The 20808-nt window shown below is 24.1% G+C and overlaps 3 protein-coding genes across 7 annotated transcripts in view; all 3 read right to left on the bottom strand.

Annotated features, from left to right (window-relative positions):
• Nucleotides 1–783: 783 nt before the first annotated feature.
• Nucleotides 784–9455, bottom strand: LOC126900076 (uncharacterized). 3 transcript variants are annotated; one of them, XR_007702792.1, is made up of 9 exons: nucleotides 9095–9455; nucleotides 8023–8233; nucleotides 7675–7963; nucleotides 7286–7454; nucleotides 6816–7112; nucleotides 6530–6757; nucleotides 5682–5847; nucleotides 5194–5329; nucleotides 4399–4541 (listed from the first exon to the last, which is right to left on the bottom strand). XR_007702792.1 is itself a non-coding variant. In XM_050675516.1 (8 exons), exons 1-8 carry the CDS (start codon nucleotides 9206–9208, stop codon nucleotides 1214–1216), a joined length of 1599 nt encoding a protein of 532 aa, XP_050531473.1. In that variant the 5' UTR covers nucleotides 9209–9454; the 3' UTR covers nucleotides 784–1213. The 3 variants fall into 3 exon arrangements, 2 of the variants coding, with proteins under 2 accessions (XP_050531473.1, XP_050531474.1); XM_050675516.1 differs by lacking the exons at nucleotides 4399–4541; nucleotides 5194–5329 and adding an exon at nucleotides 784–1338 and having other exon boundaries at nucleotides 9095–9454; XM_050675517.1 differs by having other exon boundaries at nucleotides 4388–5329.
• Nucleotides 9456–10944: 1489 nt separating this feature from the next.
• LOC126898694 (uncharacterized protein C14orf119) lies at nucleotides 10945–12137 on the bottom strand. The gene is made up of 2 exons (XM_050672981.1): nucleotides 11891–12137; nucleotides 10945–11825 (listed from the first exon to the last, which is right to left on the bottom strand). Exon 2 carries the CDS (start codon nucleotides 11791–11793, stop codon nucleotides 11368–11370), a length of 426 nt encoding a protein of 141 aa, XP_050528938.1. The 5' UTR covers nucleotides 11794–11825; nucleotides 11891–12137; the 3' UTR covers nucleotides 10945–11367.
• A 6198-nt stretch (nucleotides 12138–18335) lies between these two features.
• LOC126899861 (hemicentin-1-like) overlaps nucleotides 18336–20808 on the bottom strand; it is a 151450-nt gene continuing 148977 nt past the window's right edge. For 2 of the 3 annotated variants that reach the window (XM_050675090.1, XM_050675091.1), the window contains exons 15-16: nucleotides 19706–19909; nucleotides 18337–19051 (exon numbers count right to left, since the gene is read on the bottom strand). In XM_050675090.1, coding sequence (XP_050531047.1) covers nucleotides 19724–19909 — 186 coding nt within the window. In that variant the 3' untranslated portion in view covers nucleotides 18337–19051; nucleotides 19706–19723. Of the gene's footprint in view, nucleotides 19052–19705; nucleotides 19910–20808 lie in introns of all 3 variants that reach the window. The other variant, XM_050675092.1, reaches the window with a different exon arrangement.

Below are 20808 nucleotides of genomic sequence, written 5' to 3'. Positions count from 1 at the left end.
CAAGCATTAAAAAAAATTATTACTAGATAAAGCTTTCATAGCAAACAAAACTGAAACATTCTAAATGATTTAACATGTATATAAATTTATTAAATGACAAAAATCTCTGTTGTTGAATAATAAAAGTAAACTTGTGTTTTTTTTCGATGTCATATTTACCTTTTGTTGTGTTACTTGTAAAATAAAAATTGTATCATCCAAATTATAAGATATCTTTTATTATATAATATTACAAATTATTATATTTTTTTCAAATTTTAACTTCGATGCGAAGCTGAGAAGGTATTAATTTTACTATAATAGGTTTTTTTTGTCTGTCGCAACTTTTTGTACTTGTAATCAATCGTACCATGTTTCAATTGTACCCAGTTTTCCTTATAAAATGAAATTTTATAAGGAAAATAATTAAGGATAATTTTTATAAAATAAAATACAAAATGAATCTAAGCAATATAAAAAAAAATAATATTTCTTTAACAATTATTTTATCTTGCGACACTTTAAAAGAGTATTTTTTATTTTAAGGCATTTTTATAGAGAATTTATTAATATTTAACGTGTCATTTTTAATCTTTATAGAGCGTTTTATAATTTTAAAAAATTATGTCCGAGCTCCAGTTATTACCTATTATATTTTTAACATACATATATATATATAACACATGACCATGATAGTCATAAAAAAATATTTAGAAATTTAACTGAATTATTTCTAAACTAAAATTAATTTTACACATAAATTCACTATAAATAAGAATATATTCATAAAACTAAATCTCATAGTATGTTGAAGTATAACAAATACATGAACATTTATTTACATTTTGAAAATATAATTGTATCATTAATAAAGACATAAATTATTAGTTTTAACCTTAGTTTAAATAAAATACATAAAAAAATCTTTTTTGCATGATGAAAAAAGATTGACCCATTAACTTTGTTTTTAGAAGTAAAATTAATTATTTATATATATTTTAATGTAATAAATATAAAAATACTTTTTCAATGACAAATTTTTGATCGTTTATTTTTGTAAACAGCCTTAAAATTTATATTGTGTTAATAAAATTTTTTTTATTAAAAATTATTTGACATCAAACTTACAGGACAAAAATAAGTCTTAATTATTTACATGACACTTTATTTTAGCTTAATTTAAATTTTAAAAACATAATTGATTAGTAACAATGAAGGTATAATTTCTTTTGTGTTACAATTTTGATTGGTTTATTTGATTTCGTAGATTTCTTCGTAATATTTTACCACTAGGATTTTTTGGAATAGAGTCTACAAATTGAACACCTCCTCTCAAACGCTTTTGTGATGAGACTAATTCTAATTAATTGAAAAATTGTAATAATTATTAAATAATGACTATATAGGATAATCGATGCAAAAAAATATATATACAGAATGGAATAATTTAACTGACTAATTATGATCTACATAACATTTTATATTATTATGATTTATCAGTTAGATCTATTCCACCAAGTTTAAACAGGTGATCAATTTATCATTAAACACTCAAATTTCAGAAGTTATTAACAATTTAAAGTAATAACTGGAGGTAAGTAGTGGGTGCTGCTATTCTTATCACTAGTAATTTCCTGACTGTACTTTTCGTCTTCCATAAATGTAAAAATTGGAATAACTTCAAAATTGCATGTTCAAAAGTTGTTATTTACCTAACATTTTATTTATTATTTGATATTATATTTTTTTTTAGTTAAATATATTTCTTAATATATCTCATACAGATTAAATTAACTTAAAATATAAAATAATTAAATCAATAAAATGACTGATCGATAACAACTTTTGAACCAGCATTTCGGAAATTATTCCTATTTTTAAACCTAGGCAGGATGAGGAGTAAAGCCAGGTAGTGATTAATGATAAAAATAGCAGCATCCATTTTTCACATTCAGTCAGTACTTTAAATTGTTGCTTCTGAAATACTAGTCCAAAAGTTGTTATACACCAGACATTTTATTAATTAGTTTTATTTCTTATTATGTAAGCAGGTTAACTCCCTGAAGTTATAAGGAATGATTATAAAAAGTAATTATTATCTGATAAATTAAGAATTAGATTTAGACTAGTATTATTTTTTATTTACACAAATATTAATTAATAACATTATTTATTATTAATTTTACTTACCTTAAATAGTTAATCAGTATTTTATAGTTTAATATTATAAATAAGTATATAAAATATTAATACAATATAATAATTTTAAACAAATTAATAGTTAAAATGATTTAATTATGACTAAGCAGAATAATATGGCAATTTCTGAATACTGATAAACATAGCATAACCATAATGTTACACTTCTCCTCTTTAGGACTTTAATTCCTATTTAAGGAAACCCATATACTTGTACATAAAACGCATTGTCAAGATGAAATAAACTTGCTGGTATGGAAAAAACTTGCTTCTTTCTACTTTTTCTTACATTTAATTTTGTTCATAGTATTTGATATTTTTCTTAATCTTAAACGAAAAACTTCTTATTTCTTCTAATTTCTTTCTATTTTTTTTCCGTCTTCAATATAAACTAAATCATTTACTTTAAATATATAGTCTTTCCTAGTTTTATCAACCCTCCTCTTGTTTTTTTCAAAGTTTTATATAGAATTGAATAGTTCTTTCTATATTTTAATACACAATTATTTTTGTAGTTTAATTCAAACGGCACTATTTCTTACTTTATACCAAATAATAGGTATGATGGAGCAAACTTTGTAATGTTAGGTTGTTTTGTTGTATTCCTCTACAGACTCAACCACTATTTGTGACCATTTTTTTCTCCACTGTTAATTTTACAACGTATTCTATTAACTATTCTCTGATTCAATCTTTCATTTAACTCTGGACACTCAACAGACATAAAAAATAGCGTGATATTCTTCCCTTTCAAATATTATTACCTTTTTTTGAATTAATACCAGTATATTGATCTGCCTAAACCATCTTAACTTGGTTTTTATTTGCTACATAATCTATTAGTTTAAAAATGTATTCTGTACTTTGAGATTTGATGTTTGAATAAACGCGTATCATGAAAAATTATCTTCTAAGATATATAAATATTTTTTTGATGGTTTATTAACGCCGAAACTAACTGTATCGATCGATATTATCTTATAGTTCAGTTGCTGGGCTTAGTTTTGAAAGTAGTCCAATCTGTCGGCATATTCTAGATTTTTTTTTTTTTATACATATTTGACATTCAATTCAATTTTGTCAAAAAAAATTATCCATATTCTTAAAATAATAGTATGGTTTCAGTTGGTCACATAAGTGATTAACACTAATGTGACCATTATAATTGTGAACTTTGTTCATTAATTGTAGACAAAACTCGTGAGAAACCATTATTTTTTGCCTATTTTTCAGAGTTTCAAACATAATGTTTCCTTTTTCCATAATTTATTTTTGAATTTTTAACTTCCATCTCGATTGATTTTTTATCTCCAATTTTCTTTTTTAATTAACTATTTATCACCTTTAATACATCATCTTTGTTTTCAAAGTTTTCTATGACTAGATTTCTTGATAACGCACCTGCTTCGGCATTATCTTTGCCAGGTGCATATACAACTTTGAAGTCGTACTGAGAAAGATTATATATCAAGTATCCAAGATGTTCGTCTACTCTTGCTTTGACTCTCAATGTTTCTAGAGGTCTATGATGTGAAACTACAATAAATTGTGTTCCAATCAATCAATGTGGCCAGTATACAATAGCTTCTTTGAATACTAAACGCTCCAAGTAAATTGTTCTTTCTTTTTCTAAGTAAGATTGAGTTTTTTTTGAAAAATATGGTTATTTAAATGCAGTCCCTAAACCATCTATACTAGCATCTGTGTGGATATTGCATCTATCTACAGACAATAAATTGATAAAATTGAACTTGCACATAGATATTTTTTCATGTTTGAAAAGCTTTTTATACTCCTCTGTCTATATAAAACTTAATTAGTTAAGTTAAACTTAACTTATTTTCGAAAATATTATTTAACGGTTTAAGTTGTTTCGCTACATTTTCAATATATTTATAATAGAAATTAATTTTACCATAAATTGTCTAACTAATTAAATTGTCTAATTCATGTTTGTTAAAGATTTATTTAATTTTTTTATTGTTCTATTCTTCTAAATGTTGTAAGATAATCAAAATTAGAAACATCAATATATTCATTGCAATTAATTAGCTTGTGCAAAATCTTCATTATTTTATTGATACTTTACTAATTCTGTTTGACCAATGTTTCATTTTTATCTTGTATTAGTTAAAAATTTTTAATGGCATTCAAGCCAAATATACAAATCATATGAAAAATTATAATTTTTATATTAAATATACATCTGAAAATTCTTTAATTTTGTATGGTTAATACATTTAATATGGTTTTCTCTCTCTAGATGATTTATTCAAATTATATTATATTTCTTATATATAATATTCCTTTTTGAAGTTGTAGTATAGTTTTAAACTTTTCCTCTTGTCTTTGTTTATGTTGGCCTAAAAAGAATAATCTTATTTTATTCAATAATACATCTGTACTTAAAATCTCTTCTTTATCTAATTTATATTGAATATAATTTAGCATACCAACTACAATTAAATTAATCCTGGATATGACAGACATGGATTTCTCCATTTCTAATACCAACCTTTCCTTTTTTAATGCATAATCCATTAGAAAGACATTTAAGTATTTTAAATTTAATGAAAACCACATAGTAGACTAATTTTTATGAGCATTGACTTTTATAAATGAATTAGACTATTCCGACCAACTATTTACTAAAAGTTTTATTCAATTAGAGCCAATTCCTTTCCTTTGAAAACCATTCCTTTGAACTTTTTTCGAGAAATAATCTTAAAATTTGTATTTTCTTACTTCAATTTATAATATTAAATATTTCACATTCTTTATTAAATTTTTTTAACCATTCTTTGGCATTTTAATATTTTCCACTAAATTTGTCAACAATAGTTTTTTTTTCAATATCTGTTAAAAAAATTTCTTTAAGTACTAATTGAGATCTCAAATCCATTCATAATTTTATCATCTCATTCTGTTCAACTATTATATCTTTCTTTTTAATAGGAATTACTTCTTTTTTTATCAGTTTCTTTAAATTAATCCAAATAATAAGATTTAATTTACCTTCAAATATTTTTTTTTCCAATCTGATCTTGACTGACACAGAAATATTTTCTTCTTTTAAATACTATTAAACTGATAAGCAAAATTTAGTTTCTTGTATAATATGAATTGAAGTTGGCTACACGACTGATATAGACTAAAAAAGTATGATTTTTTGTTAACACAAATATTAATTAATAACATTATTTGTTATTCATTTTATTTACCTGAAATAGTAAATCAGTATTTTGTAATTTGATAATATAAATATCAATACAAAATATACATACTATATAATAATTTCAAATAAGTTAACAGTTTAAATTATTCAATTATGACTAAGCAGAATAATATGGTAATTCTTTAATACTGATAAGCACAGTGTAACCATAATGTTACATATGTAATTAAAAGTAATCCAAAATTATTCTCCAACATTGCATTTATTTTGCAAGTAATTGAAGGTTTAGGATAAACCGATCACCATGTATACATTATAATAACTCAACTGTTCATGAAGTTTATAACATCATTTTCTTTAAGTTTGGAACCCTGAACTTTAACAATAAAAGCCATTGGCAATTCACCAGCTTCTTTGTTAGGCAGTCCAATTACTGCTGCGTCTTCTATATCGGGATGAGTTAATAACAATGATTCCAACTCTGCTGGAGCAACCTATAAAAAATTAAAAGCTTTTATAATTTATAAAATTAATTTGTCACGAAGTGTCATGGAAATGTTTTTTTTTTAATTCAAAATATGTTTTAAAATTATGATTTTATATTGGTTGAAATGATCTTTTAAAACATTATTTAAAATTTTTGAATTGATAATTGCTAAGTTCAAATTTCACTAGTATTAGGTTATTTAATATATAAAAAAAAAAAGAAAAGTAATTGTCTCATATGGTAAGATGTTTCAATTAAATTAACTACACAAATTTTATGCTAATCCTTTAATGTTTTATTAAGTTATAACACATTTATATTGAATCTGAAATATCAAAATCTTTTGATTTCAAATATTAAATATAATATTATACAATATTTTTATAAGGGACATTCTAGCGGACTATGATACTGGGTTGTAACACATGAGTCAGTGCCTCATGGAACTGGTAAATATTCGAGTAATGAATAAATCACTGCAGCTGCAGTCCTCCATATTTAATATTATTCATTTATATATTTTGAGTTTGTTCATTATATTTTTTTTTATTTTGAAATATTTTCACTTTACATTTTAACATTTCAATCTGCCACTGATTTTTGTAATTGTCTCCAACCAATTTAAGTTCAATGTGAGATATCTTTCAAAATTTCTTAAACTTATAAAAAGACAATCTAATAATTTTTACCTGATATCCTTTATACTTAATAAGCTCCTTTATCCTATCAACAATGAAGAAATTTAAGTTTTTGTCATAATAACCAACATCACCAGTATGTAACCATCCATCTTCATCAATTGTATTAGAGGTTTCTTTAGGATTACCATAATAACCTTTCATTACCATAGGACCTTTGAAACAAATTTCACCACTTTTATATGCGCCTAATGTTTTGCCTGTTTCCAAGTCAATTACCTAAATATATAATCTATTAAGAGTTTTTATTCTTAATGGTTCTAATAGTTAAATGAACCTTAGCTGACATTCCTAGCAACAAATTTCCTATTGTGCCCGGGGGCACTGGATGTTGAGAATTTTCAGTGTGAACGTGGCATGTTGCTAGTATGCTCAATTCAGTCATTCCATACCCTTGTTCAACTATTAATGGTTTACCTTTGCCTATTTTTTTAATAACTTCTAGTTCAACTTCATGAGATAATGGAGCAGCTCCTGAATAAATAATTCGTAAACTGGATAAACTGTACTTGTTTACTAATGGAGTTTTTGAAAGATAAACCATTAGTGGGGGAACAGCAAACAAAACTGTTATCTAAAAAATAGTTATATTAAGAAAAAAAATTAATGTATCATAAGAGTTTTATAATAAACCTATCAGAATATTTATTTTCAAGCTAAAAATTTTAACTTGAAACTAAAATTTTAGCCTAAAACAAAAATGTACTTAGAATAATTAACAATAGATCAAAATTGATAGGTAGTTACTTTATGGTCATCAATTGACTTCAAAAATAAGTTTTCCTCAAAGTATTTAAAAACAATAACCTTACTACCAAGTGCCATGCTTAAACACATAACTAGTAATCCATAACCATGAAACATAGGAACCAAGCCATTCATTATATCAGTTTTTACTATAAAGCTATTTAAATATCTGTAAATAAAATATTATTAACAAATTTAAGCAGAAAATTTTTAATAGAAAATAACTACAATATTTAATTTAATTTATTCATTAATTTTTTTTTTTTTTTAAAGCAAATATCATTTAACATAAAAGATAATAAGATAAATATAATAATATGAGGTAATGACATAAATTTTTAAGGTACCAGATTTAGCATAATTTTTTAGTTTAATATCAAATTACTTACTGTAAAATATTGTTCATTAAATATAAGTTTCGATGAGTTAATTCTACACCTTTAGGTAATCCTGTTGTTCCACTCGAACATAAAATTATACTAGTATGATTATTATCATACTCAATTGGCACAAATGAACTTTTTTCTTGAATAGTTTTTAAATTTATAGCAATTTCAATTGGGCATACATATTTTAGATAATTAATTTCTTTAGAAACTTTTTGAACTAAGTTAATACCCATTCTTGAGCATATCATCATTTTAGGTTTACATATATTTAGTACATGTTTTAATTCCTCTTAAATAATAATAAAAAATTTTTATGTATCAGTCAAAAATAGAGTAGCATTAACTTACGATTGTTATACAATGGATTATATAATGCACAAATACCACCAACATGCCAAACAGCAAGTACAAGAGTTGAATACCAAACTGTGTTTTCAATAAATAATCCAACAACATCAGATTTTTGAATACCACACTCATATTTTAACCATCTAGCTACATTTAAACTTGTATTAAGAATATCATTAAATGTAATTTTGGTATTATCATGGACATCAACCTAAAAAAATTAAAAAAAAAAAGTACAATAAATAAATTTAATAATAAAATTAAAAATGTCAAAATTCATTTAAAATTTTATAAATTTATTACTAAATTATGTTTTATGTGATACCATCAAGATGTTAATATAGTATTTAAAAACATTTTCAATTTTGTGATAAAAATAATTTTTACAATGAAAATGTATAATTTAATGTAAATACAACATTGGAATTTAAAAATTACGAAGTGCTATGGTACCATAAAAGAGAAGTTGATCGAACTTTAAATTAAATTAATTTATAAACTACATTTTTTAATTTACCAATCTAATATTTTGATTATACTGTAATGTCAATCTAACCAAGTTTAGTCTAATGTTTTTTGTCTCCCTAGACCCTCATTCAATTTTTTTGATGATCTAATTTTTAAATAATTATAAAATTATCACCCTGAATGATTAACCCAATGTGACTTTTGTATATTTATTTAATACACAAGCAATAAGTAATTATATTAATTTCCAAATTTTAATTTATTTTTTTATTTGTTCTTAAGTTTTAGCAGCTAGCTTATTTGATTATGTATAATTATATTTCTACATATTTATAATTAATGAATCAATACAATCAATTATATACATTAATCATATCAATATTATCGCAACAGTTTTATTAATATCATTTAAAAATTTTAAGGATTAAGATATTATAGACAAGAGATATTGGGTAGGAAAATTGTTTAGCACTAGAAGTTTAATAATTTTTTTTTTTTTTTTATATATATTAAGTCCATATATGAATAATATGAGAATTTAAAATACTTATTGTTTTTATTAATATGTAAATACTTATTTAGAATTAATAAAACAATCATATACCATAGCAACTTTGTCTCCATGTTCACTCAATGTTCTAATAAAGTACTGACTTAAATTTGTTTTGCTGTCCAAGATATGTTTAGGAATAACAGGACCATGTAGTATATGCTCCATGGTTAACAGGCTTATAACTTTTAAACTTGATGTAAATTTTAAAAAAAATTATTCCAGTTGGAAATAAGTTTAATCTTAAGTTAATTTAAAGAAAGTTTTACTGGCATGAGTGAATAAATTATTAATGAACATTTATGAAGTTAAATATTACATGATAACGAAAAAATTAAAAATTTTTAACAAGAGTTCTAAAAAATTACGATCTTTGAACTGTATAATTTTTTTTTAGCTTATTAATTCATTGCATAACATTATAATTAACAATGATTAATGAAGCTTAGATTAGATATGTGAGAACAGCTGATACGCTACAAGTTTGATAACCAAACGTGTAGTATTTCTGAATGAATTTTATGGTTTTTCATTTTTCAATAGTTTATTAATTCCTAATTAGTTATTTCGATAGTATTTTATGTGGTGTTTATTATATTATATTTAGTAAATAGTGTTTATTATGAGATTAGGTTATTAAACTATTTAAACAATTAACAAATCAAACAGAAATATTGAATATTTATAAATACTAAAAAGTACAATATCCTAGGCAAGATGTCTTAAAAAATATTTAGTACAAATAAAAACATAACACTGAATTATTTTTTTAAATAAATTCAAAGTAAAATATAAAAAATTTCTTTTGCTAAATTCAATGCCTCAAATTATTGTTTCAGACATATATATAATATAGTACAGTAGTGGAATCAGTGAATCCATGGTTATCATGACCCCTCCGAAATAAATATAATTATTTGATATATTGAGAATCATATAGCTGTATCATTCTAATTATTTTAACTATAGACTGTTTTTCTTTTAATCATTTGCTCCAAATTTTAAGTTATAAAAAAACAGTCTTGTGGACAAATTTAATAAAATGACTACTTCCAAAATATTTTTCTGGATTCTCACTTAAAGTACCAATACTACTTATCCTTAAATATATTTAATAAATATTTTGAGTAAAGAATAAAAAAACGTTATTCATTATTTATTGTGTGTTTAGTATGTATTTATCTAAATACAAAAAATTCAGTCAATTAATTTAGTTGTAAATACAAACATTTTAAAATCAATTATTTCTTAATTAAACTGGAATAAATTTATTTAATATAATATACTTTTATCAAAGATAAATAAAATAATCATTTTATAACAAAGTATATTATAACTTAATAAATGTAAAAAAAAATGTCTATAAATATTGCACAATATAAATAATTATCTTAAATTTAACTATAAATATAAATATTTTTCAAATTTTAATTAAAATATAAAATACTGTTATGTTACTTATATTAATAAATTATATAAAAAATGATTTAAAACCATGGGTTATAAAAAATAAGTAAATGTGTACATGTCATAATTAATTAAGGAATAGAATAGTGTACGTTAATCATATACTTTTATTTATGAAAAGTATTTAAATTAAACCATTAAAATTAATAACTTTAATTTCTAGGGAATGTTCTTGTTCAATTATCTTAGTTGCTTTTAAACAAATTGTTACTAACAGGGCTTGGATCTTTATGTACTTATAAAGCTTATATTAATCATCTTGAGTAGATTAACAATAGATATTCATGTTAGTTTTTTTAACATTAAATAATGTATATTAATTAAAATTTAGTTTTAGAAGATGTAGGGAGATCACTCTCCCCTAGAATAAAATATAATCCTGTGGTACTATAAGCACTCAAAATAATTTTTCACTGAGTTGAGCGTCTCAGAAATGGTTTAAATAAATTTTATAAATGCATAAAGTTCTAAGCACTGGATATTATTATCAACATAGAAGACGACATTTAGTTAAACATGAATTAAATGAAATATAAATTAACCATTAAAAATAAATGTTAAAAACTGATAAAACATAATTATAAAGCCAGTATTAAATTTTTTTAAATTATTATGTTCAAAAATAAAAAGATAAGTTGAAGCTAATTTAAAAGTTTTATGAAGGAAAAATTAAAAACGTTATATGATGTTTGTTAGATACTAAGGTACATGCAATATTAGCTCATTAACTTAATTTGTAATTCGCTAAGTTAAAATAATATTTGAATCTAAGAATAAGTCTTTAAAAATACATTTGTTTTGATAAACTTAAATTAAGTACATATGAAATCACAGAATGTTTACACGGCACATCAGAGTTTTTATTCAATCAATTCTTCTTCAGAATTATGGTCACCATTAATACCATTACAATACTCTTTATTATTAATTTCATTTGTGATTGCTTTTTGTTCATATAATTGAGCAAAATCTAAATCCATTGATCGGATCCCATTCAAGAAATTTTCTTTGTCACTATCTGACCATGTTTGTACCCACTCAGTGAATAGTTTAATACGGCACTTAAACAAACTCAGTGGACGACTATCTTCCTTGCACAAGCTTTCCAGAAGTGGTAAAAGACCATTGACAGAACTATTATTGTTCCCAAATTCATGCACAAGAACGGGTAAGAAGTCACTACGTTCCATTTCGCTCCATTCGCCAAACCATTGCAATAAATATCGGATTTGTGCCACGACAGTTGGAGTATATGTGTTACCACCATTTACATTGTCAGCTACCATTATAGTTCTAATACCTTGATGAAACAGATATCCTAAAATATATAAATAATTGTGTAAGAACATACAAGAAATAACAGTCTAAAATAGTTTTGTTTACCTTAACAGTTTAATAACCAACAACTCTAGTAAAACTGATAACTGAGAGCAACGTACTACCACATTAACGGTGATTGTTATCACAGACTATATGTCTTCTATATGAATATATTTTGTATTGTTATGATCAACACTAGCGTCATGCGGTCTTAAAGATAAATGATAGGGACCATTTAAGAGCAAAGATCAATATAAATAACGGAGACTAAGCTGCAAGAACTGCGGTGTTTGTGAAAGACCAATTACGTTTTTACTTTTGAGCATGATAAAATATTTGAATATATAAAATACTAATTTCTCTCAACAGGTTATTGGGAATAGTTTAATTGAAATATATGACATTTATCAACGGGGTCATTGTAAGAGTGATCGTGTATATCCGGTTGAAATGTAGGTCAAAATTTCAATATGTAGGCCACTTTTAAAGCTTAAAACGCTATATTGTCTGTAGATCTGTATATTACGATCAGTTTTAGTATGTTTATTGTAAAATTAATTCATTTTATTGTACACACTTTAAATGTGAAAAGAATCCAATTTTTCTACATTATATTTTAAAAATCTTTAAATGATTATACTAGTAATATGTAATTTTTTTATTGGGTAGTTAAATCTTAATATTTATAGATGTATGTATTTTTGAAAATTGATCTTTTTGTTGAGAAATTTTGTGGATGTGTAAAATTGTTGTAATTTGTTGATTTTTGTTACAATAACTATATATCATGAATTAAAACTGGACGTAAGTCTGCATTGGATCAACGGATTATCTATTAACTAAAGACCACGGCCGGTCATCGAAAGTGTATAGGAAATCATGTGAAAAAATACACGCTACGAGATTAGAACCCGCCACCCGTGTAAACAATCCATTTTTACCTCATACCACCGTTCACTTCTGAATCAAAACCTGCACTTCCATTTAGGTTGATAACGTGATGTGCGACTGAGTACCGTGTCACTTATAACCATTGAGAAAGAGGTGATCGTCCTCTCTAACTTCATTGTTTAGATATTCATTATAATGTGTCATTAATTGCAAATATTTCAGATAACAATTTTTCACATTGTTTACAAGTAATGATTTAAAATTTCATGAAACAAAATAAATTAAAATACTTCACTGAAACTTTTCATGAAATATTTCAAGTACAAATTAAATATAAATTTCAACTTAAATAATTGTACCATCTATTACTAAAATTGTTTAATGAATAAAGAAATACTAAAGTTATGTATTTACTTAAATTTTTTTAATATTAAAATAATATAATTTCTATTCCATATTTTTTGGAATCTAAGTGAACACACAACTAATTTTAATTATGAATTAGTATTCATTTTAGACCTTTATAGAGTTTTATTGACTAAATAAATAATTTAGAAAGCTTACTATAAACTCTTAGAGCTTATATGGCAATCAGTTGACTTCAAGCTGTTTTTACAGATAATCCTATTAAAACTACTCTCGTCCTAAAAATTTTTTCTGATTTTAATTCATGGTAAAATTTTATTCTATTCGGAAAATGTAAATTTTACTCAAAGTGCATATCAGTTTTTAATTTTGCTGTCATTCAAAAAAAATTATTTATCGCAAATTTAAGTTTATTAAACGAAATATCAATACAACATCATACATGTAAAATTTATAAACTGTATACGTAGTACAACGAACATGTATTGACCTTAAGCTTTTTTAATAACTACATGATAATTCAAATGTCAATATTCTTTAAAAAAAAAAAAATTCTATTTGATATTAAAAAAAAATCAATTGTCTCCTTAATATGTAATTCTTAAAATGTTAATGTTATGGTTAAATTTGGAAAATAATTGTGTACAAGGATCTATACATAATATGCTAAGTAAGACTTTATAATATTAATTAGTAAATAGCTATAATTCATAATTATGTATTCTAAAGACTTCTAGATAATATTTATGAATTCAAGAAATAGTCAGTTTTGTTTAAAGACTTTACAAAGGTAAAACCTAAAGATAAATAATTTTCCTGAAACATTTGTTTGAAATTCTTTTTTAACTTTTCTTCTAAAATCCATATGCATTTTAAGTCTGAATCATACTTTTTTGAAACTATTATATTTTTTTGTTTTTGTTCAGTGTTTTCCACATTCGATATATTCTCATTATAATCCCTTGTAATGACTATAGGATAGCAATAATTTTCTAAGTAGTTTTCAGTTATATTAAACAATGAAATAAATATTTGATTATTATTTGAAAACTTGATAGAGACATTATTAGCATTATTTAACGACACAGTCTCTAATTTTTTTAATTCTTTCAATATTTCTCGTTGAAAATTTATTATTGTCACGTTCGGTAACAAATTATCAAGAAAATCTAATGCGCTATTAAAAATAGTCGACATGAATATTACTTTCGCAAGATTCCAATTAAAAATTTCGAAGTAACAATTCGCATTCTCTACTTCTTTTTTATCATGTATTTTCATGCATTTATTATTAATACCATCTAAATTATCTACGAGGTATGAAATTTTTGTTGCATAAACGCAGTTTAATAATATGGATGTTTTTAATAGCTTTTCTATTACTTTATTTTCGTTTTTGTCGTTCTTTTTTAATGGTTCTTCATTGAAAAAATCATTTTTCATTATATAAGAGTTTTCATCACCCAATTTTAAACAGAAATTTTGTTCGTTTGACCATTTACTTGGTTCGAGAAGTGAATTGAGGATATCAATGATTTTTGAATGATCGCAAGTTGCCAGATGATAAATATTAATTAACACTAATGAAAATAACAACGTGGTTTTAAGCGTCATTATAATTTAAAGTTATTTAACAAGAAACTTATTTAGGTAGAATTCAAATGTTTATAGTACATTTAATTTTTTTTTAAGTTTAACTTATATGGTTTTTTTTTTAAATTTATTTTCATTGTGATGTCATACTTTTTTTGATCAAACAATGTTTGCTGTAATATTTACTTCAATCTATTTTAATGTATGTATACATTTATTTTAGCAATAAACATTTGTAGTACCTTTATGTTTGAGCAGTTTTTTAACTATCAAGATTATTTATGTATATTTTATTATGATATTTATAGAAATATATTTATTTAAATATATTTAACGGATAAGAGTGTGACGCCTAAATAAAATTATAACATCTACTGTAAATTCAGTTTTACTAAAATCGGATCAAATTTTTTCATATTAAGCCAAAATATGTGTGTGTTTGTACCACGTTTCCTTTTAAATAGAGTTTCTCCTTAGGTATTAAGTAATATTCGATTTCTTCCAGAGTCGCACATACTAATATTTAAAATTTTTTTGACTTCTAAAAAAATTTATATGTTATAAGAGTTTGAAGTTAAAAAAAAAAAAGAAAGAAGTTAAAAAATTTGAATTTAATTAAAGAAATATATATTAATTATCAAAAATACAGCGCTTTTAAAACCTACTTTCTACATACCACCAAAATGAGGGGTTATTTTAATTACATGGAAAACGACTAGTTACCAATTTGTTGTTTCAGTTTCGTGGAACAAGTATTTAAGTTGACGCGCAGCATCAACTATGTCGTCTCAAAATCAGAATAAATTTCATCAGGAATTCCATGACTCGTTACAAATTGATCTAACGCGACAAAAAAAGAAACCTTAGTGGAAAAATCGGAGACGATTTCAAGATATTTCAACATCCAAAAGTAACAAAAAAGAGATGTATATCTAACTCAGACGCTGGGTTTTTGGTGCAGTTAATTGTGAGGGTGGAAAAATGAGAGACTTAATATTAAAAAATCTTCTGAAATAAACTGAAGTATATTTTCGTTTCTGATGATTAAATAAATGTTTCATTTTGTGGAACAGTGATTTTTCTGCTTTTTTCAGTATAAAAACTAATTGTATACTCCTAAAAATGTTAACGTGTGTGGGTAGTCTTTTTCTCAAAACCTCTCTTTACTTGATTTTTATTGGATTTTCATAATCAAACATATCTTAAATTTGGGTAAATTTGATAATAAGGGGCTACTTTAATAATTATCAAAGTAGCCAATAAGTAACTAATGATAATAAAAATTATAATTGATAATTTTTATCTTAACATAGGTATAATTTGTTGATAACGTATATAAAATGCCTTTTTTAATACTATATTATCTGGCGCAATTGGTCAAGAAATCAAAATTGTTCGTTAATAACATTTTACTACAATTTTTCTATTTTCTTCATTGTTATTAATATTAGTGTTACATTCACATAATCTTATAACAGAAATTAAATCTTGCGCAAAGCAAGTAAAAAATAATATATGAATATTTTAGTCATGTAAGGAAGTTTAGAGGGTCACTGCTAATTAACTTGATTGTTAAATTTTTTTTCGTTTTAATTATAACGAAATTTAAGTACTATTTTGGTATGGGGCTATTTTAATATCTAACATGGGGTTACTGTGATAACTGTTTTACACACTTTTTGATAGTTATCATGAATCTATTCCTGAATATCAACAGCCAAGTAAACATATTATTAAAATTGGAAAATTTATTTTAGTGAATGTAAAATTTGAAAAGCGAGTGATAAATAAATGTTTGTATCTTGCTGATGTAAAAAAAAAATATAATTAATAAAACATTTGTGAACTTCACAAATGTTTTATTAATTATATTAAGCAGAACTTCCAGAAAATGAACTGAGTATAAGTTTTAATAAAATTAATCATTAAATTGGTATTGTGATTTAAATATTTTTAATGTAGTATAATAATTATTGCTCCTAAACTATGTTATTTAAATTAAAAATTTTCAGTTATGTAACAAGTTATATCTAGTTGTATTAAAATCAGTGGCGCCTCGTGGCTTGAACGACGGAATAATCGCACCCCTACTAAAATTAATTTAAAGAAGAAAATTAATTGTATATTCTAAATTTTACATTTTTATTAAAAATGCAAATTTTTAAATAGTAAAATAGTTGTAATATATTTGTCGTGCGCGACAACATTAAAGTTGTTTTCCTCAGTATATATGAGTACGCATACACACACGAGCAATGTTTGGACTACAAGCAGCGTCGTTCATACGGTAAAATATTAGTATATCACTATATTGGGTATTTTTAGAATTAACTACGTGTACACTTGTCGTTATCGGTTGCAATAATAGTTTAATTGCAATTATTATTATTTTCATTTCAATTTTCTACTGTGACCTTTTATTATATTTAATTTGACAATTTTTTATACCTTTGGCTAGCGGTATTATGTTTAAAGTCGCACCCCCACCACCAGTACCCACGAACCGTCATTAATTAAAATTATACTTTTAAATCATTAGTTTTATGGAAAAAAAATATGGTATTAAAGTAACCTCATTTTAATAACACTGAAATAGTTTAAAAATAATTATCAAAAAAAATTATTTTTGCCAACTATGATAATTTTATTGTTATACAATATGATAAACGAATAAAATTATGAGGTTTCAAAGTAACCTAAAATGCAGTCTTATATTGGAAGGTACATTTAACTTAAGATAATTGAATGTAAAAATTAAAAAAATGTATATTTTTCAATCATCATGAAAGCAATTTGTTTTTTGAGCTAATTAAATAAATATTTATTTACCTAAACATTAGTTATAAATAAAATAATCTAAGAAAACATATAAAAATTATTAAAGTAACTCCGATTTATGGTATCAAAAGGAAGAATATTATAATCGTATATCTTATTAAAATTTCATTATGATCAGCGTATTTTATGAAATCTATAGCAGTTATATTTTTATGGCGGTAACGTGTAATTTTGAAATATTTGTCTTAATTTCTAAAATTGAGAAGCTTTTTTTAAATTTTTGGCGACTATAAGTTTAGCTATATTTAAAACGGTTTAACTTGATGTATTGATAATTAAAATACAGTGATGGCTAAAAATTTGTATAGACAGTCATGAAAAAAGACAGATACCATTACAAGACCAATACCTTCTTAACTTCATATCGAAGCTAAAAATGTATATCAAAGGAAAGGGGCATGTATAAAATATTTATAAATAAAATTTGTATGTACATTTTTTAAAAAGTTATATCTGTATAAATTTGAGAAAATAACATATTTTTGAATACAGTAGCCATCTCGCAACAAAGACTAGTCCAGAAATCAATTTTTTTGCAAATTAAAGTACATTGCACAAGTTATAATTTAAAATTTCCGGAAAATTTTCAAAAATTAAGTTGAAAAAGTTTCCATTTTGTAAAGGGCCAGATTGATTATTATCAATAAAATATACCAAATTATAGGGAAATATCTTAAGTATTTATAAAAAAAATATTTTTTTTGATTCAACCATTTTTCAAAAATTAATGTCAGTTTAAAGTAAAAAAGTTCAAGAAATTTATTGATTTTAAAAGTGTAATTTTTTGGGAGATGTTCCCTATAAAGGGAAAAAAGGGAAATTTTTTCAATTAATGGAGGAAATGTCTTCAACTAAATACGATTTATGATTTTTGTCTTATTGTTCATAAGAATCAGCACAGTTAAAAAACGAACTAGGTTCATTTGAAAAAAAGGAAAAACAATTCCATTTTAAGTATCATCACAGGATATTATTTAAAAACTTATTATTCAACAATTTATGAACATGATATTTTTATAAAAAAGTAAAAAATAACAATAAATAAATTTTAAGATAGTACATTGATTTACACTTGACACATTCATTTTTATACTATTAATTTACTTTTTAAAATTACAATTTGTCACAAAAAATGTATTATACAGTTAGTAATGTTAAATGTCAACATTTTAAATTCGTTATTCTCAGTTTGAAATAAAAATAATAATAATGGAATTGCTGTGTTCTTACTCTGTGCTCTGCACATGAAGTTTATTGATACGGTTTATACGATGTATCGAATAATTCATTAATATAAAGCTTATTTTAAATTCTTTTACATAATATTTGTATTATATTATATATGGTAATAGATAACAACAATAACAATAATATATTTTCATGTTTTGTTGTTCAATTTACTCCTTTCTTATGACTTATTTGATAGAATTATTTATTTATCAGTCACGATTCACTTCGATGAGTTATGAACCAATAAAAACGCTTCTGAACAGAATCATTTGGCTGCACATAATAGTTCATAGTAGACATTCTTATCTAAAAGAAACGTAAGTGTAGTTTTATTATTTAAGAAATTAAATAAATATAAAAGTAGACCTTAGTTTGCTATAAATTTTAAAATTGTGTTTACGAAACTACACTATATAATACTTCGATTCCTTTGGGACTATACAGACGTTCGGAAAAATAAATCGCTGTTAACCCAGAAAACTAATTAGCCGTAGAACAAAACCCTAGAAAAGTAATTAGCTGTTACCATTAAACTGCAGTCGTAGAATTTTAACAGGTTTAACTGAAGCCGTTTAAAAAGTTTTCACCTATACAACAGTTGAAAAAGCCTTAAACGTTGTATGATTCAATGTTAGTAGGATTACAAATAAAAAAAAGACTATCTAGAATTTTATAAATAATAAAATAAAAGTAGAAAAATTTGATAAGTAAAATATAATGTACATATACGTTATGTTTGTTATGAATATTTATATTTCTCAGGATAAAAAAGTTAATTACTTAGGTAGTTTATTAAAGTGTGTTATTTAAGAAAAGATAATAGTGAAATAAAATCTTATTAGTCAATTTATCAAAAAAGGTAAATAGGTCTAAGCGACTTAACATCTAAATTAAGTACCTGGAAATTTATAATCAAAATTTATTTTTTATGATCATTTGAAAAAATAAATCTCTTTTTACCTTTTCAAATATTAGTCTTCACACGATGCTTTCAATTTCTGTGTACGGTTTAGCTGCCCGAGTGTAAACCATATCCTGTACAGGCACAGATTTGTGGTTTGGGTATACGACGAATGATTCGCACAGTTTTTGTTGATTATCGCCATTTGACATCCGCATCCCATATGATCGAATAATATTTTTGTTGGTCACACAATTGTCCGTCTGAAAAGATAAAATAGTATAAATAATTATCAGCAGAATAGACATATATTTATATTAAAACACATTGAACAGTGTTTATTTATTAGTGGGTAATAATTATTTTGATTTCTAATAGATGACGTTTTCGTACAGATATTCTTTTACATTCACATAGGTATAATATTTACATGACGTCAAATTATTACTCATAAGTTTATTGAACTAGCTTAGATTTTATATATTGAACTATCAACCTCTAAGCGACAGCAATTTTTGGCTCAATTCTTGTTAATTTGACATGACTCTATGAACATTTTCAAAAGTTCGTCCTAAGTGGTGTTATTTAACCACTGAGATCTTTACTATCAAGTTTAATTAATATAAAAGATTAATGCTAATCACACAAATTCAAGGACCAATTTTATTTTAGAAAATTTTTAAATCTATTAACATTTTTTTCTTTATAAAATATATTCTGTAAAACTGATTACCATAATAATTTTGAAAATCACTGACAATTCGTTTATGTACTAATTAATGGTAATTAGAATAATTTATTAATATTAGTATTAGAGTAATTTATCAGGTATAACCGCAAATATTAAGTCGTTATTAGGAAGGCTGTAGGCTTATATCCGCCCTGAAGCAATACCTACGGTAGTTCCAGGGCGGTTCACACTTATGCCGGTCGTAGGAAAAAAAAAAAGCTTATACTGGCTTTAACATGACTGTCATATAAAATGGGAAAAAACTAGGCTCTCTAAAAATTTTGTATACCCACAAAAATTAGGAAATTAAAAATATTTTATATACTTAAAATAGTTAAATTAAAAAAATACATATTTATTATTACTTTTTTTTTTCACCAATACCATATGTGTTAGTAGAGTTGAGATTTAAACTTATTAGCCGGAAAACGA

Source organism: Daktulosphaira vitifoliae, unplaced genomic scaffold (assembly GCF_025091365.1).
Source record: "Daktulosphaira vitifoliae isolate Bord-2020 unplaced genomic scaffold, ASM2509136v1 Scaffold_2, whole genome shotgun sequence".
Classification (NCBI taxonomy): Eukaryota; Metazoa; Arthropoda; class Insecta; order Hemiptera; family Phylloxeridae; genus Daktulosphaira; species Daktulosphaira vitifoliae.
This window is presented reverse-complemented; position numbering and strand designations above follow the sequence as displayed.